Below are 23,920 nucleotides of genomic sequence, written 5' to 3'. Positions count from 1 at the left end.
CACTGTGTTTAATCACTCACTGTTCACTCTATTAGACACTCCTACCTATAGCTGGTCCTACCCAGAAGTCAGAGACAGAAGCTCATCTGTTCCTGTACAGTTTTTGTTCTGCCATCCTCTAGTTCTTCATTAGGGGACTCGCTACTGCCCAAAGGATGCTGTTGGTGGACTAATTTGAGTTCAGCAGTGACACTGAGGTGTTTAAAAACTCCAGCAGCACTGCTGTGTTTGATTCACTCATAGCAACAAGTACGCAAGCTAACAGTGAATGTTATAACAACGTTCAGCAACATAAAAAAAAAAAACAGTGAAGTTATCCTGTAACATTACATAAATAATATTTCAAGAACGTTCTAAAAGCATGTGACATGATAAGGTTTGCATCACAGCATTTTTAGAAAAATCCAAAAATTGTTAGCTGGGTTCTTCTTAATTTTTTTCCTTAGTTGACATACTAACTGCACATTAATGGGCCTTCCTTGTTTGGAACAATATAATGAGCAATACAGAGGTTTAAAAAAATGCCCATATATTCTGCAATTCTAAAAGATGATAATGTAATTATTGCAAATACATAAAGTTATATATGATTAAGGGGGCTCCGAGTGTTAAAGCAGTTTAAGTTGCTGCCACTAAGATTAAGAGATCGCTGATTTGAATCTTGGTCATGCTGCTTGCCATCAGCAGCCGGAGTCAGAGAGAGAGAGAGAGCACAATTGGCCTTGCTCTCTCTCTAAATGGGTAGAAGACACTCTCTCCCTACATGACTCCTAAGTTGATATGGCATGTGGCATTTGCTAGAGTTCACCATTCTGGTGTTGGGGCATTGCTAGTGATAGGGTTAGTGCAGCTAAGTGAGTGGGATAGTCGGAATAGCTAATTTGGGGAGAAAAATGGGATTTAAAAAAGGTTATTAATAAACAGGGACACCCCTCTGCTTGATGATGCATCTGCATACGTACACACAGGATATGTGTCGCCCAACACCAAAACAAGCCTCATGCATCACAGCAAAGAGCACCTTCTATAAGCAGAAAGAAATAAGAGAAAATGGAAGAAAGCGAGGCTCCTCCCTGGTGTGCACCCGGCAGGGCTGTTTGAATTAGGGAGCCATTTTGTGCTGAGCTTTACAGAAGCAGCACAAAGGCAGATAAATAAGGCAAGTCGGAAAACAGGAAAAAACAGATCAGTTCGAACATGCTCCCGTCTTTGCTTTTCCGTCTCTCCAGTCTGTTCTCCCTTTTTCCTTCTCTCTCTATTTCTTTCTCACTGGGCTGCAGCTGGCAGCTGGGTAACCTGTGCGTGGGCCTAAAGAGGCCTAAAGCCCGGCTGTCAGCTTCAGATAAAACAGCTCCAGTCCCCAGAGATCTTCCTTCTTTCAGCTCCAATCCAGCTCCACAATGACCAAAGCATAAGACCAATTACTGGCTAAATGAAATGGTTAGTACTCAGACCCAATACCACACAATGACCCTTCATACGGGATCCTGTTTTGGCCTTTGCATGTGGGTTGGAGGACATCGATACAGAGTTCCATCATTTGGTTCCATATGAGGTTCCAGAGAAGACAAAAACAGGTACCATATTTTTTGCATTATAAGGCGCACCTAAAATCCTTAAATTTCCCAAAAATGTGTGAATTCTACTAGTCAGGTTGTAAGGAGTATAGCTTTATGCAGGAGTTTCAGTTAGTTCTCCAGAACCGAGCCTGGAGCAGTATTAGCATTAGCTGCTTACCGCTATTTCCTCGTTCAAAGGTGAGTATTATCGGCCTGTAGCCTGCTCCTAACCCTGGCTAGCACTGCTGGAGCAGAATTAGAATTAGACGTTAACCACACTAGAGCTGAGTAATATCAGCCTGTCAACCCCAGCTAGCACTACTGGAGTAGCATTATCATTACCCGCTAACCACGATCACTATTTCCCCGTTGAGAGGTGAGTATTATTGGCCTGTAGCCTGCTCCTACCCGGCTAAAATTGCTGAAGCAGCAATAGCACTAGCTGCTAACCATATACAGTATGTCACCTTTTTAAAGCATCTTTTATTTTAGAATAGAAATATGGTGGCCATGTTCTAGACTAGCCTAAAAGGTAGGCCCCTTCACCCATCACTTGCTTTTGTTTTGTTTCTTTTCCCCTTCATTTCTGAAGCAAAAACTGTGGACTGACACAACTTTTTTATGTGTCTCCCGTTAAGACATTAGAGACATTCCTTAGGGTTCATACATTTTTTAACTAATAAATTTCCAAGATTCTTTCATTACTTCTTTTCTATGTCTTTAAGGCAAATTTTCATGACCATACGATTTTTAAAACATCAGTACAGACAAGGACAATACAACCAAAAATCAACTAAAACTATAACAAAAATGTATTATACTAGTCTAAAATGAGGCAGATAAAAAAATGTTGACACACAATCTTTAATAATAAAATGTGTGTCAGATCCTGAGAGCTCCATTGTGTAGGGCTAAATTACTCAACTTACTCTGAGCTGACGCATTTGTAGCTCAAAATAGATTTTCTCCATTGATAAACGGAAACACAAAGATTTATATAAGATTTCTATATAGATTTTTCCAAAACTTTCTGGGTATTTTTATTTTTCCAAAACTTATCCGGGCCTGAAAATTATTATTTTCAAATTCCAAGACTTCAGGTTTTTCATGACCCTATGAACCCTGATTATTACATTCCATTTTAATAAAGGAGGCAAAAAATAAACATATCAGTAAACGATGTAACAGGAAATGATTTACATGTGATGCATTCTGCTGAATTGTGAATCAGTGAATGAATTACTCAGTGGTTATGAAAGAGGATTAATCCTGCGGTAGGATCTTTCCGCTTCTGCAGACCTTTGTGTTTTGCATAATCATGACAGTGACATCAAGCATTATCACAATCTCCTCAGATTCAGCACATCCTCTTCTAATGAGATGACCATCAAAAAACGCTTTTATACACAAGCAGCAACCATATCACATATAAAGATACTGTATCTGATATTCTTTAGGCCTGATGATACCAATTTGATTTCAATATCATTAAGTATATCAGCTCCTTGATCCAATCTGAGTATCTTACAGCTGAGTATCAGTTGGTACTGATTCAATCAGTTTTTTGTGTTTTCATAAAGAAAGCAGCCACGCTGTTTAGATAAGATGTGCTGCAGATAAATACTGAAGTAAAATTACTTTATTTTTAGTAACAGTTTATTTTTAGTAAAAATAAGGCATGCTGGACTTATTTATTTAGTTTGACCTTTTTTACAGTGTGTTTAATAAACTGCATGAACAAAAAAAACTCTCCACCTCAATTTTAACTAGGTAAATGGTCTGGGGCTGCTGCAGTTGGTCAGGTCTAGGTTCAGCAACAGTATGTGCTGAAAGAATGAGGTCAGCTGACTACCTGAATATCCTGAATATAGACCAGGTTATTCTATCAATGGCACGGGCATATTCCAAAATGACAATGCTAGAATTCATGGTGCTGGAATTGTGAAAGAGTGATTCAGGAAGCATGAGATCATCATTTTCACACATGGATTGTTCACCAGAGTCCAGACCTGAATCTCTTAGAGAATCTTTGGATGGAGAAGACTTTGTGCAGCGGTCAGACTCTACCATCATCAATGCTGCAAGATCTTGGTGAAAAATTAATGCAACACCGGACTGAAATAAATCTTGTGACATTGAAGAGGCTTATTGAAACAATGCCACAGTGAAAGTGTGCTGCAATCAAAGCTAAAGGCGGTCCAATGAAATATTAGTGTGTTACCTTTTTTTTTTTGGCCAGACAGTGTTTCTTATAATCCAGTCTGATGTCTCACTAACCTGAAAGGCCATTCAACTCACAGTTGGTTTAAAACACTGCAGTCTAGTCACAGTGTGTGTGTGTGTAGTGGTACACACTCCTGCCTGATTTTCAGGGTTGTTTGTCCACTACTTACGTGAAATAATGGGTTTTATGATGGGCGTTTGTGTGTAGGCATTAGCATTTTTAGTGCTGGTATATCTACGCAAGGCATGAGGTTCCCCATGTCGATAAAACAGGGCATTTCTGTGACAGTTTTAAATATTATGTAAAAGAGTTAAACACTGCAGACTCTAACTAAACTCTTTTATTTATGTCCTGAGAACTCTCCTCTTTTATGCCAGCTAAGCAATAGTATGTATTAACGTGGACTTGAGGACAGCAGACAGTGTTTTGAATGGCATGGTTAAAAACGGACATTTGGAATTGGATTAAGTTAAAATATGCCTGAATCACACCTGATCATGAATCCATAAAATAAATGAATCTCTTTTACACAAAAAACAAGAATCTGCTCTAAAAATAATAAGATTGACAGGCTAAAAATTCATTCGTTACTAGGCTATTCCCCAGATTAATTCTGCAAACTCAACTGGGAAAGTCTCTCTGAACTGTCTTTATTTGTTGTTGTTATTCTTTGCCAGACAAAACAACTCCCTATTGGCTGGCAGGTGAGTAGAGGGTGGAGCGTGATTGGTCGACTCACCGGGTTGCTAACTTGTGGCAGACGACTCCGCTGTCTGTGATGACCTCACTCAGGCGCAGCTCCAGGTGAACCTTTCCCTGTGGAGAAATGGGACAGCGTTGCCATGGTTACACACACCACCCAACAAGAGAAAATGAAGAAAAAAAAAAGGAAAAACAAAAAAGAGTTAGGAAGAGAAAAAAGTGCTTGGTTTTTTAAGGATTGGGAAGGGGGAGTCTGGAGATGTTTCTCTTTTAAGCATGTGTGTGAGAGAGAGAGAGAGAGAGAGAGAGAGAGAGAGAGAGAGCAAGAAAGAGAAAGAGAGAGCAAGAGACACTGAGAGAGAGAGAGAGCAAAAGCAAAAGAGAGAAAGACAAAGCAAGAGAAACTGAGTAAGTGAGTGATTGAGAAAGAGACAGCCAGAGAGAGCAGGAGAGACAGAGCAACAGAGAACAAAAGCAAGTAAGAGCGAGATAAAGAGATACTAAGACAGAGAGAGAGCAAGAGAGACAGAGAGAAAAAGTGAGAAAAAGAGAGAGAGCAAGAATGAGCAAAAGCAAGAGAGAGTGTGAGAGTGTGAGAGAGCAAAAGACAATGAGGGGGAGAACAAGCAATAAGGAGACAATGAGAGACAGAGAGCAAGAGACAGAGAGCGAGAGAGAGACACTTGGCAATATGTTGTACATCATAATTTATCATGATGTAACGATTCAATATACTGTAAACAAGAAGATAAACTGCAACATTTAAAAAAAACAAAAAAAACAAAACATCATCAGACTGTGTAGACTGAAGTAATATAGAGCTGGACATTGATATTGTATCGATATTTTCGTATTGTGAATATTCAAAAATATGAATAAACTTAAAAAGCTTCTGAGATAAGTCTTAAAATGACAATCATGGGCACCGAGTGGTCCAGTGGTCTAAAGCGCTGCCACTATGAGCAGGAGGTTGCAGGTTCGAACTGCTGACTGCTTGTCAATGCTGCATCAGCAGCAGCTCGAAAAGAAGCGCTGGCTGGCTTCACATGTATCGGAGGAGGCATGTGTTAGTCTTCACCCTCCTGGTGTGTTGGGGCATCACTAGTGATAGGGGGAGTCCTAATGAGTGGGTTGGGTAATTGGCCGTGTAAATTGGGGAGAAAATGGGAAAAAATAGAAATAAGATTATAAAAATAAAAATATGACAATAATTTATCACAATAAATTCTGTAACAATATATCGTCCAAACTAATATAGTTATTGTTACAGGCCTAGTCGGGGCCCCATCAGGCTCAGGCCTAGTGAGCTCTAGTTAGTAAGTGTGTGTGTGTTTGTGTGTGTGTGTTTAAGCATGCTCGCGTGTGAAAACCCTTCCGAAGGCTCTGAGAGCTGCACTGTCAAACGCCAGCCGACATCATCAATATGCAAATGAGCCTCGGCAGGCGGCTGGGGACTCTCTCCTCATTCTCTCTTGCTTTCTCTCTTTCTCACACACACCCAAAACAATGCCTTCTCTATGAGACGGGAGAGAGACACTCTATCTTTCCTCTTTATTTCGGCCATCTCTCTCTCTCTCTCTCTCTCTCTCTCTCTCTCTCTCTCTCTCTTGCTCTGTCGCACACATTCCCTTCCTTTCTTCACGCTACGGATGAATACGGCTGTGTTGAAATCTGCTTTAGGGTAAATCTAGCTGCCTGAATGCAGATGTTTCTTCAGGCTGTGTGTGTATATGTGTGTGTGTGTGTGTGTGGCAGTGTGAAAGAGCTCCATGCATTTTCTATGACACTCATTCTCCGTGAACTGATTTTGCAGGAGGCATAAAGTCTTCAATGAAGTCAAGTGTTTTTGTCAGAAGTCATTCACCACTGTTCTTCTCAATGATGCACCTCATTCACTTCATCTCCAGCATAAACACCTATTAGAATGCTCACACTGTCCTGGAACAGGAACTAGCTATCATGTCCCGTGACTTTTGCCATGCCAGAACATGCGTGTGTAACCTCCTGATGTGATGTGATTTCTGCCAGTCACTTTTTGCATTGACAGTTCTAGCCAGATTTTGTCAAAAAATAAGAGACCCCTTAAAAATGATGAGTTTCTTTGATTTTACCAAATTGAAAACCACTGGAATATAATCAAGAGAAAGATGGATGATCACAAGCCATCAAACCAAGCTGAACTGCTTGAATGTTTGCACCAGGAGTGGCATAAAGTTATCCAAAAGCAGTGTGTAAGACTGGTGGAGGAGATGCATAAAACTGTTAAAATCCAGGGTTATTCCACCAAATACTGATTTCTATACTCTTAAAACTTTATGAATATGAACTTGTTTTCTTTGCATTATTTGAGATCTGAAAGTTGCATCTTTTTGTTATTTCAGCCATTTCTCATTTTCTGCAAATAAATGCTGTAAATGACAATATGTTTTTTTGGAATTTGGGAGAAATGTTGTCCGTAGTTTAAAGAATAAAACAACAATGTTCATTTTACTCAAACATTTAACTATAAATAGCAAAATCAGAGCAACTGATTCAGAAACTGAAGTGGTTTCTTTTTTTTCCAGAGCTGTATATAAAGGTTGCAGATTCAGAGACAGGAGTACATAAACATGGAATTATGGTAAAGTGAGATGCTGTTGCTGTCATCCCACCATTTGTACTTAATTACTGCCAGTGTTTTAGGGTGTCCCTGTGTCTGTGTTACCTTCTGGCTCTATATTCTCTACTAGCCAAGCTCTAGCCGAATAATCCGATAATATTATTTGCTCTAAATAAACCCAATCAGAACATACTCCATCTCCATCTTTGTACTTTTTACAGAGTTGATGACTGTCTACCTGGCCAGTCTGACACTGATGGTCAATGACAAGGACATTGCACCTAACCAGTGCTCAGCCCTAACTCACAACACATCAAAACTTATATATGTGTGGGGGTTTTCAAGCTGTCTTCTTTTTTGAGTTGTACTTAATGGAAGTTGTGACTGAAAACAATATAAATGAAGAGTAATATTCATGTCTGTTTAGTGCATTACTAACAGAAGGACAAAAGAAGACAGTTGATTTTAATCCGATTCCCTGTTTGTGGTCAATACACTCTCTGTTTGTTTGTCGTTCCGCTCTGCTTGCAGACCAGTGCACACACACACACACACATGCACGCACAAAAACACAGAGCCTGGCGTTGTGTGAGAGAAAGCGAGGGCGAGAGAGAGAGATACAAATAAAGGAAGGAGTCACATGGCTGGCTCGCTTTTGTTTTGGGCAAGTCTTGCAGGATTAACTGAAGGAGTGTACACACCTGCACCTCGGAGTCTGCGCTGACAGGCTGCAGCTGAAACCAGGTGTCTTTCCCGTGATACTTCTGCAGGTCCTCCTTCTTCACCGCCACCTTGCCTGAGGAAACACAACACAGCACAACCCTGCTCTGTCAGTCTATCAGTTAAATAGACTGGACACACACACATGCACAACAGCCCCAGGTCTAGTTTCAGCAGTAGCTGGGTAACGTTCAGGTATTCTCATTCCAAATGCAGCTGTTGACAAGACAAAAGTCAGTAGTGACGCCATGTTTAAACAGATTAATACTGATTAGAACAGCTAAAATATGATAAAACATCAGGATAAGTGCTGGGCGATAAAACATTATCGATATTTATTTTCCTCGATAACTATGATAAGCCGGGGCGATAGGATTCAGTAACAGTACAGTACTTAACAGTACAGTCACAAATCTATATAAAAGCCCAGTCATATGAAAAAAAAACTATATATAAAAAAATACTAATAAAAATACTGTGATACACTGTGAAAAAAAAAAAAACAGTGATATACATTTTTGGTCATACCGCCCAGCACAAGTATAGATATATAATAAGATAACATAATAAGATACGTCTTCCTTCAAAAAAACAGAAAAGAACCCGGTATCACCAAAACTGAACTGGAAATTGCCAAAACTAATATAAGAACAAGGTTTTGTGGAGAGCAGCACATCATTACCAGACTGATAGTTATAGGAATACACAGGATTCTATGAAACCACAACTTGTGTGCCAGTATCTGCAGCAGAAGAGCTTAAAATAAACACACAACAAAAAACAAAACCCACAAAAGCTAACAGGGGATTTGCGTTAGGCTAAAATGCTAACCTCTTTTTCTACCTCTTTCAAGCTGAACTCACGTCAACAGGGAAAGTACCAGGATGAAGCCAAACCTGAGGAAGTAAGCAGCTAAAGCTAAAGGCTAACCTTTAGCTTAACTTAGCTGTTCAACTACATTTGGGGTATAAAGGAAAGTGTGGAAGAATTTGAGGGGGGGATGGGAGCTCAGCACGAAAGTCAGTGCCAGGGGAGTGTAGATAAGTAGGGAGACCTCACACACACTCAGCGGAGGGAAACAGAGCACCAATGTCTCACACACACACACACACACACACACACACACACACACACGTACACAAACACACTCTGGGCCTCTTTTCAAATGGAGCTGAAAACTACCCTCCTGGTGTGGTCCTGTAACACGTGCGTTACGGCAAGTTACAGCTCTGAACGCTGTGTAGCTCAGCTCAGACCAGTCGTACAGTGAAGTTCAGCCTCAGGGCAGATACGGCTGGTTGGCTTTGACCCTCAATGTAATGAAATGAACGCAAACGCAAGACTTTCCACTGCGGCTCTGTGAGCACGGTAACCATGCTAACGTTAAAACTGCCAGTCAAACATTCACGCTAACACATTGCCTCATACACAGCTTAGCTTAAAAACACACAATACCAGATCATCATTATTACAGTTTTTCCTCACATTCTCTATTGGGGACAAGTCAGAACAGAAAGCAGACTAGTCCAGTAACCATACCTTCTTCCACAACTGCATTCACACTGCCTCATACACAAACTTGGCATCAGTTGCCGGAGTCCAGAGAGAGCACAATTGGCCTTGCTCTCTCTGGGGGGGTAGATGGCGCTCTCCCCACACCACTCCAAAGGGAGAACCGAGACGCTGCGCTTTCCTCTTACTGCAGAGAGCTGCTTTTTGGCCATCAAGAGGTGAGTATATTTGGCCAACAGCCTGTTGCTAAGCTTAGCTAACACTGCTGGAGCAGCATTAGCATTAGCCATTATCCGTGCTAGCACTAGCTTTTTCGCTGTTTAGAGGTGAGTATTATCGGCATGTAGCCTGCACCTAACAGAGCAGCATTAGTATTACCACTAGTGATTAGCCTCTAATGCTAATGCTCCAGCTGTAGTGGAAATCTGGAAATCTAAGCTTACTGTAAATAAACGAAAGCAACTAATTCACTCAAATAAACAGTTTTCAGGAGAGAAATTTGTAGATTACCATCAAGTCCTGGTTTGACTTGTCTGACTTGTCTGAAATGTTTTTTTTAAAGAATTACAGTTTTGTTTACTTAAAATAGCTTAGCTTTACAGGTCTCGCCACCCAGTGGAAAAGAAATATTGCGACACCCCTCTTCCTTACTAGTCTCACATAACGTGCCTTATAATCTGGTGCGCTTTATAGTGTGAAAAATACGGTACCTAATTTACCAGCATTTCAAGGTAGTATTATCTTTATTATTGTATAATTTTATTATTATATGAATGGCATAACATTTTTCTAAAGTGACAATATCATTCATCACAGATATATATCGCTCAAACAATACCAGTTATTGTGAGCTAGGTCAAGTTGCCTTGTGTGTAAACAGACAATAATATAATAGCATGTGTACAAACATAATAGTGCACTGAAACTGGAGGCTGTGATTTCTTTATGGATGAAAACTGGAAACCAACATTTAAAATATATATAAAAATAGGAAAAAGTTGTAATCAAGACTTTGGCTCAAGCAACTTTAACAGAACAATTAATATAAAATATAAGACAGATCTGGACCTATTTTTCAGTTGTTGGTTATAATTTCACATATGCTATGGCATCTTCTCTATAGTTCCTTGTAATTAGGTGTATAACATAAAGTATGTTTTGGGTTATCTGCTATAGTGAATTCTAAGCAACACACAGTAAACAGTAAACAGAGGCCATAGCTTGACTCTAAGCCAGGCTTTAATGGGCTGCTGTCACTCACATATGTTCAACAGATTGGGCTCATCTGATCTCTAGTGTTTCTTTTGGCCTGCAGAACTGCATGTGTGGTGGCCAATTAGTGAGTTAAAGGCGGCAGCTAATTGGCATGCTCAGTGATCTGAGGATGGGTGACTAAGAAAGGCAATCGGCAGGAGTGTCTTTAATAAGAAATAAGAAACCACTAAAACTGTGCATCATTCTGCATCAAGCTGCACCCACCCAATGAATTTTTACCTATAGATTTTTTTTCTCCTAAAAGCCACTGTTGCAAGGTTTTGAAAGTGCTCCAAGCAGACTAGCAATATGCTATGTATTGAAATAAGAAGACTACAACCTCAAATCAGGAAAAAGTTGGGTCCATATGGATGATGGATATACTTTTACATTTACTTCACTTTTACAATTCTTGCATTTCAGGCCTACAACATATTCCAAAACAGTTATTTTAACTCTACAATATCCAGGGCTCCAGACTAACACTGTCCCATCGTCCTGGGGCCAATAAAAATAGGATATGAGGCGCCTGCTTGTTGGTTGGAATATGACCATCCCTGCTAAGTCTAATATATTAATTCTAAAAACTGGGGTGTCGGTTCGCTTTTTGCAGTTTTTGAGTTCTTCTGGCCACTTCACACATCTTTACGTACTTACGTCACATCTACAGCCTCTAAAAGAGTATCTGCCTCAGTTTTACTGAACGTGAGGGGCTGATGGAGCAATGGAGACATCAGAAGGCCAATATATACTTTTACATCGAACCTACGGGGTAGCCAATGCGTTGCGGCGAAACCCTACAATGTAGCTCGATGTGCACCTCCCTGGAAATGTAACTACGCGCCACGCTACATGGACAGCCACAGATTGTTCCAGACCTCACGTTCCCTCTCGGACTCTGGCTGCAACAATGGACCATTTTGAGTTGGTGTTGTCTGACAGAAAGTTTCAAGACTAGTTCTGAGACGGCTCTGAAAAAGTTAATTCTAAAGGAGCCCTAAATGAGCCCTCACAGTATTATTATTTGCATATTTCAACCTTCCTTCCTGTGATAGTACCATTTTAAAGCTCATATACTGCTGACATAAGGTACAGTCTCCATCTGGCGGGGTTAGTTTTAACAGTGTTGCACTAAGCTTCCCAAACAAACACATTCAAAACTCCCCCATCACATTCAAATTGTGTTAAAATCCTCATTGATAAACTTAATAAACAGGAATAGGGAATACTCACCGATGCTGGAGTCCCTCCTGAAGACGTCCCTGTCGAAGATGTAGAAGGAGAGGTGGAGGAAGTTGCGTGGGATTTCGCAGGAGAAGTCCTCTCCGTAGAAGGGGCTGCAAACAGAGAGGAAACAATAGTTAAACTTTCCCCCTCGAAAGTCAAAACGGACATTACAAGGTGGCTGCAATTACAGCGGCAATCACGTTCAACATGCACAGGCACACCTACACATGCCCAGAGGAATCTAGGAATGATTACTGATGCTTGACTCCACAGAGAAACAGATTCTCTGTTCATACAGTGCAATGGGGAGAATACCGACTAACTGTGGCTAGTGGTTAGCCCCTAATGCTAATGCTGCTGCACCCAGCCTTAGTGAAAATTTGGAAATCTAAGCTTACTGTAAGTAAACAGAAGCAATTTACTCACCCAAATAAACAGTTTTCAGGAGAGAAATCTGTGTAGATTAACATTCAGCGCTCATTTGACTTTAAAAGAAAAAGTTTTTTTTTAAGAATTACAGTTTTGTTTACTTAACTTAGTTTAGCTTAAGTGGCAAAACCTGCTGAATTAGACGGAAAATATGGCGACACCCCTGTGCCTTACTAGTGTTGCATAAATGGTGCCTTATAATCGGGTGCACATTATTCATGAAAATAGCCCAAAAAAAAATATGTTTATTGATAGTGCGCCTTATAATCCGGTGCGCCTTATAGTGCAAAAAATCCCTTGACGATTTGGTTCTCTTAGATATTTCTGAATGACGGTTCTCGATGCTGTTTCATCTGAGGGACTGAAAATTGAGGGAGCACTAATTTTCTGGGAAACCTAAAACATTTAGTGTGTTTACCTTTGTGAAATTAGCTCTTATTAGCTAATACATTATTTGTCATTTTCACCTTAAATTCTGCAGCCTCTGCCGTCTGATTAAGGTGGAACAGCTGTGAACTGCCGCAAAAAAAAAAACATGTAGCATCTCTTACTGATGGTTTTCTCTGCTGATATGTCGACATATGAGGATATGTCCAAGCCATTTCAGACCCATTTAAAGAAAACAGTGCTATTAATAAGGTCTGGTTCCTACTTCTACTTCTCCTGTTGTCTTGCTCTCTCTCTCTCTTTCTTTTTCGCTTTCTTTCTCTCCTCTCTTTTCTCAGTAGAGTGGAAAGAGGCGCTGTTTGACTCGCTTGTCCTACATGATTACTGTCCGCACGATACCCTCACGTGGGCAGCCCTGATCACATGGGCCTTTTGAGGAGATGTAAACACACCAATCCACGCCTCACCACTCATACACACACACACACACACACAAACACAGAGACACACACACACAAACACACAACCACATTAAATAGGATTCACATGATCCATGCCCACAAGGCATTACTACACAAAATGACCACAGTCCTGTCGCCCTGTATCCCACATTACAATCACCATGCCACTCCCAACCACCAAACATACATACAAATACACACACACGTTTGTTTTTATACAATCGTCAGAATGTGGGATAATACATAGTGTGTAAAAGATAGAGGCATCTTGTACAACCATAAATCAAAAGAAGGTAGAGACAGTTACATTTACTTTGAATTTTATTTTATTGCAGACAGCCCATGATTTTTTTATTGCCCATGATTTTTCATGCTTTAAATTGTTTACTGCATTTAATTTGTTAATATGCATTTATTCCCGTATTTAAAGCCTGTTCACATGCCAAAAAAGTTGGGACAAAGGCAATGTAGGGTTAGTAATAGGGTGGTCCAGTAGTCTATAGTGCTGTTACTATGATCGGGAGATGTTAGAATCATAGTGGTTCAAATCCTGGTCATGCAGCTTGCCATCAGCTGCTGAAGCCCTGAGTGATTTATGTACAACAATAGTCCCAACAATAATGGAAAAACACAGTTTTTCACACAATATAATGTAGGACAATATAGTGGCTAACAATTGCCCTTTTTTGAAATAATCTAAAAAAAAAACAGAGGGCTATGATGGGGCACAAGCAATCAAAGAAAGCCATAAATAAAGTATTTATCTTGTTAAAAATGATTATAAGCACTACATTACCATAGTTTAATGTGTAGTTTAAACATGCTATGATAATTTTCTACATAACAAACATAAACAAATCACTAGTAGTTCATCTTAGTAGCTTGCTAACTAGCAAATGTTCCTGTTCCACATCAAACAGGCGGTAGAAGAATGCAGAATTTAAGTTGGAGCAGACAAATAATGTAAAAGCTAATAAAAGCTTAATACATTTCAGCTGCCGGAGCCCTGAGAGAGCACAATTGGCCTTGCTCTCTCTCTCTGGGTGATGGGGGAATGTCGCTCTTTCTCCACATCACTTCAAAGGATGATGCTGAACCAAGTGGCTACGCTTTCCTCCGAGTGCACTGTGATGCTACTCAGCAATGCTGCATCAGCAGAAGTTGGAAAAGAGGCGGTGGCTGACTTTACATGTGTCGGAGGAGGCATGTGCTAGTCTTCAACCTCCTTGTGTTGTGGCATCACCAGTGATTGGGCACAATAAAAAGAAGTGGTGAAAACATAAAGCTCCTCACCATAACGACTTCTCAATGATTTTAGTCCTGAAGACCTCCTCCTGGTCCAGGTTTACTGTACAGTAGCAGTCCCTCATTTTATTTGGCCCCGGGTATGGAGGGATGTTCTTGGCTTCTCCTAAAAAAGAGGCAAAAAGGAAAAAATGTTAGGGGTGAAAAACTTTTATTTTTTGCTATTTCAATACCATGTTATCATAGATTGGAAAGGTTACAGAGCTGCAAATTTGCAGATATTTATCTCCATAAACATGGATCTAAGAGGTCTTGTCATACTCATTCATGTAGAACAACAAAATCCCAACAATAATGCAAAAACACATTTTTTCAAACATTGGCACAAGTTCAAAACACAATATACTGTAGGACAAAATAGTGGCTAACACCATTCTTTCACATATATCTGAAATGCTGAGCTCTGACCTCTTTTATTTGTAGAATCGCATCATTATAACTGTGATTAAATTGATCCAGGCTGGCATTTGTCACATACCACCACTGATTATACCTTATAAGTCTACTTTCAAGCTATTTTCAACACCAGCATGTAAGTTAAGGGAGTACCGGGTTCAAATTGAATTATAAAAACATTCTTTCACCTTCTCATCCTCTTCATCCTGATCTGGATCCCAATTTAGGACATTTACTATGGCTGATTCACCCCACCATGTGTTTTAGGGAGGTACCGGGAGAAAATGTAAAAAACAAATTCCTTCCAGATAGAGACCAGAACAAGGATCGATGTAACCTATACTCCCTGGCTAATAGCCAATATCTGCTTTTGGGGTGTATTTTTCAATTGTTCCACCATGTTTTTTCTTTAATTTTCCATTAAATTTAGTCAATTTTATTTTCAGTATAAACAGTTAGCTTGGACTTCAGACATCCCACTCAGCAAAAATGCAAGTCACAACAATAGACAAACACTGTCTGCTTAAACCTATACCACACAAAAAATTATACGTTTGCATGGTTTAATTGAACACAACATGTTAACATTCACAGTGAGGGGGAAAGTATGTGAACCCCTCGGCTAATGACTTTTCTAAGAACTAAATGAAGCCAGGATATGATGAGATTGGATGTGTTGGTTAAAGCTGTCCTGCCCTATAAAAGAAAACACACCAGTTTTGAGTTTGCTGTTCTTAAGAAGCATTGCTTGATGTGAATAATGCCTCACACAAAAGAGCTCTCAGAAGACCTATGTTCAAGATTTGTTGACTTGCATAAAGCTGGAAAGGGTTACAAAAGTATCTCTAAAAGCCTTGATGTTCTTGTGTCCACAGTAAGACAGAAGGTCTACAAATGAAGAAAGTTTAGCACTGCTGCTGCTCTCTCTAGGCGTGGTCATCCTGTAAAGATGACTGCAAGAGCACAGCGCAGAATGATCAATGAGGTGAGGAAGAATCCTAGAGCGTCAGCTAAAGACTTACAGAAATCTTAACATGTTGTGTTAATAGAGAACATGCAAACATATAAGGTACACATAAGGTAACATATTTTTGTGTGGTATAAGTTTAAGCAGACTGTGTTTGTCACAGACACATTTAATGACCAATTTATGCAGAAATCCAAGAATTCCTGAAGGGTTCACATACATTTCTTGCAACTGTAAATGCTCTAAATGACAATATTTTTATTTGGAATTTGGGAAAAATGTTGTCTGTAGTTTATAGAATAAAACCACAATGTTAATTTTACTCAAACATATACCTATAAATAGCAAAATCAGAGAAACTGATTCAGAAACTGAAGTGGTCTCAATTTTTTTTCCAGAGCTATATATCTATTTTGAAAGCCCAATCGCCAGATTTGAATGCCATAGAGCTGCTATACTAAACTGAATGGATGCACTATGAAAAAGAGAGGGTGAGTGCCAATACGAAGAACAGGTACACTAAGAACAGAAACAGACCAATCAAAATGTAACAACCTGCCACCAAAAAATGTTGACAGTTCTACTAAGCACAAAGATAAATCAATCAATGTCCTGTTTTCTGGGATATTATATAAAGATTTTAAAAAGTTTACTTTTTTTTCAATTAGAACAGTTGGTTTGAAAAACAAGGTACAGCCCTCTAGTGGTCGCAGTTTAAACACAACACAAAATGAACCACTGTGTACCACAAATCTTTACATTCAAACTATAAATAAATGAATGAAGTTCAATTTATAAAATGCCTTTCTAGAAACCCAAGGACGCTTTAAAATTTACAGGTTTTACACACAACCATTCATTGCGGCAGCCAATAGCACACAGCGTACTCTCAACCGGAAACAAATGTCCACCCGGAGAACTGCATTGGGCATTACAGCATTTACCCAGGACAGAGCGCCAATCCATATCTAGGCACAGCCGTACATACATTTACACACACACACAAACTTACATACATACCACATACTTTATACATACACACCAGGTCAATTTTCTGGGCAATTTAGAGCATCCAATTTACCTAATCAATTTAGAGTATCAAATAAAAAAAATTTCAGGGCAATTTAGAGTATCCAATTTACCTGTCAGGTCTGGTGCTGAAAGCACTCCTGTCTCTCCCACATTCAGCGCTGCTGACGATCTCCAGTCTCCCAACTACACTTCCCAGAACACACCACACTCTGACATCACGCACTCACCTGATCACCTGCCACCACCCGGAAGCCCTGAATATTGATTATCCACACTATAAAAACCCCATTCACTTACACTCTGTGCCGAGTAATTGATTGGTTAGCCCTCATTACAAAGCGTATTTCTATATTTCCTATATTTGATCTTCTGGTTTTTGACTCTCTGCACTGTTCTACCTCGACTCTGATTTTTGCCTTCTCTCCGCTGTTTGGATCTCTGTGTACTACTTGGACTGTTACCGTTTCTGATTTTTGGATTACCTCTGTTTCTCGCCTCCCCGTGTATGAACTCTGGACTGTCCCTCTATCTGGTTTGTGCTATTTCTCTCTGGTTGTTGTTTGCTCTACTTAATAAATATCCCTTTATACTGCATCTGCGCTTGTCTGAGTATATCTGATCATTACATTACCTGATTTACCTGAACTATTACTGTTTTTTTATTGATACAGTCTTTGCTGTATCGTTTCTACAGTAATTTCATCAATTATTCATGCAAATATATAAAATAGGCTACGATGAAATGTATTGGCGTGGTCACTTTGCATAAACTCAGTTTATATAAATGATAATAAAGTAATCTTCGCAAAAAAAGCTTCAAAATGTGGTTTTGCGACATGACACTGCTTTACGTTACACTTTAAAAAATGTTAATTGAGTTTATTTTGATAACTCAATTTAAATACCTGTATAATTTTGAAAAAATTAGCTACTGCATCTACCTCATCTGTTTTCATTTGATACATATATATTGCTGCACTAAAAGGTAGTGATTCTCATTTGTGAAAGTTTGGTTTAATTGTCACTTTGAAATAAAGTTGGAAAAAAGTAAGCAAAGTTTTTTTTGTCATATTTTTCGAAGAATAACTGAAAACATACTTAAATGTGGTATATCACGATATATATCGTTATCGTGATATAAAAAATTCCATTATGTGATATATGATTTTTCCCATATCGCGCAGCACTACTTTAATGTAACAATATTTCATTACAACCTTAATGTGCAAAAGCAATGCTTGAAGCAGAAGCAGAGGTAGACTGCAGAGTAAACCTTACAGTGCTGTAGTTCATATAAAAACAGTTGAGGAGTGTTGGATTATGGGAACTGTGTGAGGAGAGTCAGTGTGTGAGGAATCGATGAATCACTGGCGTTTCCCACTCCGGCGTTCTGACTCAAAACAGACGCTAAAGGCCCAGTCATGGGATTCATTCAGCCAACATGAAAAGCAGCAATGATGGGACGGACGTTGCGAAAGTCTGGGAGCCGATTCGCGCTCCGCATTCTTATACTGAGAGGAATTCAGAACTGCTCACACACACAGAAGAGAATCTGAGGGTCAGCGCAGAGGTCCGACCCCAGCGGACGAATAAGCCCCCGCAATTCACTGGGAGCAGCGAAGAACACACACACACAGACTGGGAGCACAAAACAATAGGACAATCAAGAGTGCGATGAAGAAGATAAAGCCATTACTAGCTTAAAGCTATGTGTGTGTGTGTGTGTGTGAGATAGAAAAATCTGTGTGGGATATTTCCTTTATGAACCCAATGCCCACAGCCATGTGCGACAACACTCCCAAGCAGAAGAATGTGGCCTGTCTGGTCTCACACACACACACACACACACATAAAACACAGGAACACAATGAGATAGAACAGTTCAGGAGGAAGAATACAACACCTCGGGAGGAAGTAAGGGTGACCGCAGTGCATGTTTGTGTGCAAGCACGTGTGTGTGTGTGTTTGTGTGTGTGTGCGTGTCCAAGCCGAATAAAAGCAAACCATCATGCAAAATATTGCTCCATAAATCAATAAACATATCCTGAATGCTGTATTATAATATTCATTGACAAAAAAAACACACCACAAATTGCTGCAAACACGATATGCAGTTTGTATGTACTGTATGTCTCATGATATGTAAATGATTACTGGCATACTCAGGTCAGACAGTATTGGCCACAAGGGGGCGACCTATAAAAAGACTGCTTTTGGATAGTATACCTCCTGGTGAAAGACCACTGACTCAAAGCCAATTTATATTTCTGCGTCAAACTTATGGCATAGCCTATGCATAGCTGTGTACCCTAAGTCATAGCTCAACGCGCACCTACCTGGAGTTGGGTCAGGCGTGATTGGGGAAGAAAAACAAAAAAACTCATTGCTCTCATGAGGGATCGAAACCCTGTCATAGGGCTGGGGCGACGCATCGACATAATCGACGTCATCGATTACAAAAATACATCGATTTGCATAACGTGCGTCGGCGCGTCGTAAACATGGCGGCGCCTGTGGAGAGCATTAGAGGTTAGATCGGGCCCAAAAATTCCAACTGTCTGTTTTCGGGCTGTTTTAATGAGCGAAATATGATCAGAATTATGTTAATTAACACGGTAACATAGAAGCATAGAACTATTATTTAATTAAAATGATTTTTAAGAACAGCTAAACACAGTTCTGCAAGTCAAACGCGGAGGAGTTCACGTGCGAGAGAGAGAGAGAGAGAGAGAGAGAGAGAGAGAGAGAGATTTGCTTGTTCTACTCACGGGTGAAGGTTCTCTTTGATCTAGTCCCATTCATAATTCTGCAGCTCCCTCAGTGTTTTCTGCCGTATTTTGCGGCTAGCGCGAGCGCTTACAACTGACACCGCGGACCGCGAGGTGCCGCCGCGTTTGTGCCGAATCCGACTCTCTGCTGAATCTGACTCCCGCTTCGCGGACAGAATCGGCACAACACCCCCGCTGTAGAACTGCGGTAGTGAAAACAGCGCTTATAAATAAATTAGTTTAGTTTCACTTTCAGTTTTCGTTATTTTTTTTTAAATAAAAATATAATTAAAAAACAGACGCCTACATCTCGGACTATTTTCTGGAGCCCGGGTCGGATTTACGGGCGGGCCTCGGGTCATGTCGGGTTCGGGCAGAGAATCTAAGCTCTAGAGAGCTTGGACTCCGGAGAGCAATCTCCAGCTACAAAAAAACGCCAGCGGGCATCTAAAGTTTGGGAGCATTTCACGCAAAAGGGCAACAATGTGGTCCTCTGCCATACGTGCAAAAGGAGCACTTGAAGCGCAAACATCCAGGAGCACTATGTCAACAGAGTCACACAGTAAGTTACCGTTTACATCAGGGTCTCCGCGGGTGTCCTTAAAAAGACTTAAGGCTGTCTACCAAAGGTTTTAAACCTGCCACAGGCAGAAATTATACATTTTTGGTTTATATTTGTGCATGGCATTTCGCAGTTTCCAGAAACAGTAGCATTATTCATAAGTTCAGGTGTTTAGCTAAGCTAGCTGCCTTAAGTTATTTTAGCTAGCGCCGTCGGCGCTGCGGTGTCACACCGTTTTCTGTCACCGTCGGAATTTTGTGACCAGTGCTCACGGTTATGAGCGTTCATTGGCAAAACGGAAGCTTTCTATACCTACACCTTACCCTCAGCCCTAAACTGAACCGTTTTGGCCAGTCGGGGTAAACATTAGAAACGAACACGTTTCGAATCGGCCAGTGCACCGGTCTGCTGAGAACTACTTGCCAGTGGTCACAAAATCTAGCGGTCACAGAAAACAGTGCAACACACGGTTGTGGTGTATGGGAGCTTATCCATTTTTAGCGTTATAGATCTAAACAACGTGCTGTACATGTAAGTGATTATAAGTGTGGGGTTTGGTTTAGTAGGCTTGTGTTGTTGTTGTTGTTGTTATTATATATAAATATAGTAATTTATCGTTTGCTTTAAAACGTAAAATAATTATTTAAATATGTTTCTCAATGAATAGATTAGTCGACTAATCGAAAAAAATAATCGTTAGAATAATCGTTTAAAAAATAATCGTTAGGGACAGCCCTACCCTGTCATCAGGGTCACTGTTCAATACACTATCGCTAGTGAACTCTGTTATAAGAAGATAGGGAAAATTTCTTATAAGTTGTGTGAAAATAATTGTCTTTTTTGTATTTTTGTTTTTGTTCCAATTAAGAAAAAAGTGCTGGAATAAATATAAATTGGGTATAGAATAGAATAGAATAGAATTTCTTTTATATTCTGGTAACATCTGGTAACAAGTAAAATTCAAATAATTGTTTATTAATCATTAACAAGGGCAAATGTTCAATAAATCATAATTTTTACTTATTCTTACATCTTTCGCCTGCACTACGCAAAGCATTTCCATTAGATATAAACATCCTATTTTATTGGTGATAGAAATGTGCATTACATGGCTTAAAGAATAATTTAGCAACAAGCTTACAGCTAATAAGCATGATTATTCAATCCCATACCCCAGGTGCAGCCGATCAACCAAGAGGTGTTCTCTATCTGATGTTGCTTATGTAGTTTAGAATAGGAGATGCTAAGATAATGGTGCTAACTAACACTGGACTTACACAACCAATTAAATCTCATTAAACACATACACAAATGTTTATTCATTTGTGTGCCACTGAGAAATGTAAAGGTTATTCTGTTTATTCGTACTAAGGCATGGGTATAGACAGCCTTTTTTTAATTCCAGCACACCTAAAAGTGTAAGCAAAACATTTTTCTCTGATCTCTGATGAGCAAAAAAGTTACAATCTTGGAAAGTTATAACTGTATTTCTAATTTTTAACCCATTTTCTCCCCAGTTTGGAAGATCATTACCCCACCTGCTCACTAGAGCTCCTTTTATCACTAGTAATGCCCCAACATTAGGAGGGTGAATACTAGCACATTCCCTCTACAGTACATGTGAAGTCAAGTCAGCCACCTCCTCTTTCCAACTTTCACTGATGCGGCATCACTGGCTAGCCAGCACACTCAGAGGAAAGCGCAGCGACTGATCTCTGATACAACTGACCAACATCATCGAAGCAAGGCCATCTTTGCTCTTTCTGACTCTGTCTGCTGATGATGAGCAGTATGATAGAAGATTTGAACCATCATAGCAGTAGTGCCTTAGACTGCTGGACTACTCAGAGCCCAACTAGAATTTTAAGAATGAAAATATAGCAGTCTAAGCACACCATGCAAATGGTATGATCCACTTTTTTTTCCGATCTGCTGCAGGCTGACAGTCAGACACTGTCCAGTGTTTAAACTGGAGTTAAAGAGGCTAAATGAGAGAATGAGGTGAAAATAAATGATGGGATTTCATTGCCCAATGTGAGCAGATGCCCTAAAAAATCTATACTGAGTTTTGAGTAGCTTCCCTTTTTTGCTATTTAAATTAGACCTGATAACGGAGAATGCAGTTATGGGGGGATGCTGAAAAGATCTTTTAAATGAAAGTAACACACCTGTCTCCTGATATGAGACACTGCTCAAATTTACTTACAGTCCATGTTGGGGATGGTGGGGATTGGTTAAATGAATTAAGTCATGTACAGTACATATACTGTATGATAAGTCAGAGACATAATTAATCGTGACAGGCTGAGTTTGTACAATCCCTAAAGCACAATGACCCTCACAGTAACTCTCGCACTGAGAAAAGCCTGAGGAGAAATTACAGTTATTTACAGAAATAGTTCAACATTTCAGTAATTAAAGCCTTTTTATTGGCGCAGCTTAGCCTAGTTTATCACAACGACCTGAAATCTCCAGGCACAGATAGCTGGCTCTTCTCAAAAGCAGACACGTGCATCTCCTCAGATCTCGAGGGTACTTTCTGAAGTCAGCTGGAGCATCACTCAGCTTTATATGGAATTCAGTCTCAAAACGTCTCAAACACCTGAGCTGCAATCACCACTGCACCCAGCAATTAAACCCTGCAGGTTTCCTTCAGCATGAGAACAGCTCCATTTATAACCAGTACACAAAACACACACACACAGCACTTACACACACAGCACTTACACAGAGGGCTGTTTCAATTACACTGTTTAAAGATAAAGATTCAGGTAAAACATTACACATACACAACGTTCCTCCCTCCCTGTGGTTTTTATCTCACGTTTTGTACTGGCACTACAAGGCTAATGTGGCTGACATAGATACCCATCACCGATTCATGCAAATAGCATTTAACATTACATATATTAACTTAACTCACAAAAAGACTTATATTTTGTTTATATTGGCATAAAGCACTACTGAGTATCATGTGACACAGATTCAATCTTTGTGTTTTTACTAGGACTGTCAATCCATTAAATAATGACTAATTACTAATAACACAATTTGCCGTGATTAAATGCAATCATTTACATTTTAGCTTCTTAACACTGAAGCTTTTATTAATTCATTTTACATTTAAAATTTTAATGTAAGATAAAAATCTATATAAATTATTTTTACAGTGGGATTATTTTACCGTATTTTTCGGATTATAAGTGTATTTAAAATCCTTTAATTTTCCCAAAAATCGTCAGTGCATCTTATAATCCAGTGCGTCTTATGTATAAATTTTACCAGTCAGGTTGTGAGGAGCAGTAAAGAGACTTGAGACTGTAGCAGTATTAGCCGCTAACCAGAGTGCTGAGTTCTAGCTTTTTTTTCCATTCAGAGATCAGTATTATCAGCCTGTAGCCTGCTGCTAACCCTGGCTAGCACTGCTGCAGCAACATCAGCAAAGCTGCTAACCGTGCTAATTGCTAGCTTTTACGCTGTTCAGAGGTGAGTTTTATCAGCCTGTAACCTGTTTCTAACCCCGGCTTGCACTGATGGAGCAGTATTAGTATTAGTTGCTAACCGCGCTAAGCGCTAGCTCTTTTGTCATTCAGAGGCGAGTACATTGGACTGTAGTCTGCGTGTTTAACGTGTTAAAACAAGCTATGTGCGACGAACCGCAAGCTAATATCTCCCTGTCTTACCGGAACACTCAGGGTTCCTCAGTGTAGCGCTGTCGAGCGCCATTAGCTGCTAAATGTGGCAAATCTAAGCTTACTATAAATGATCAGAAGCGCTTTACTCACTCCTAAATAAACAGCTTAGTTTTCAGGAGAG

At 39.8% G+C, this 23,920-nt stretch overlaps 1 protein-coding gene across 4 annotated transcripts in view; it reads right to left on the bottom strand.

Annotated features, from left to right (window-relative positions):
* The window catches only part of rasa3 (RAS p21 protein activator 3), a 95,899-nt gene that overhangs the window by 45,557 nt on the left and 26,422 nt on the right, over positions 1–23,920 (bottom strand). For all 4 annotated transcript variants that reach the window (XM_022674865.2, XM_022674866.2, XM_022674867.2 and 1 more), the window contains exons 2-5: positions 14,368–14,485; positions 11,804–11,907; positions 7,786–7,880; positions 4,523–4,599 (exon numbers count right to left, since the gene is read on the bottom strand). In XM_022674865.2, coding sequence (XP_022530586.2) covers positions 4,523–4,599; positions 7,786–7,880; positions 11,804–11,907; positions 14,368–14,485 — 394 coding nt within the window. The remainder of the gene's footprint in view (positions 1–4,522; positions 4,600–7,785; positions 7,881–11,803; positions 11,908–14,367; positions 14,486–23,920) is intronic.

This window comes from Astyanax mexicanus, chromosome 21 (genome assembly GCF_023375975.1).
Source record: "Astyanax mexicanus isolate ESR-SI-001 chromosome 21, AstMex3_surface, whole genome shotgun sequence".
In the NCBI taxonomy this organism is placed as follows: domain Eukaryota; kingdom Metazoa; phylum Chordata; class Actinopteri; order Characiformes; family Acestrorhamphidae; genus Astyanax; species Astyanax mexicanus.
The sequence above is the reverse complement of the archived record's forward strand: the minus strand, read 5'-3'. Positions and strand labels throughout refer to the sequence as shown.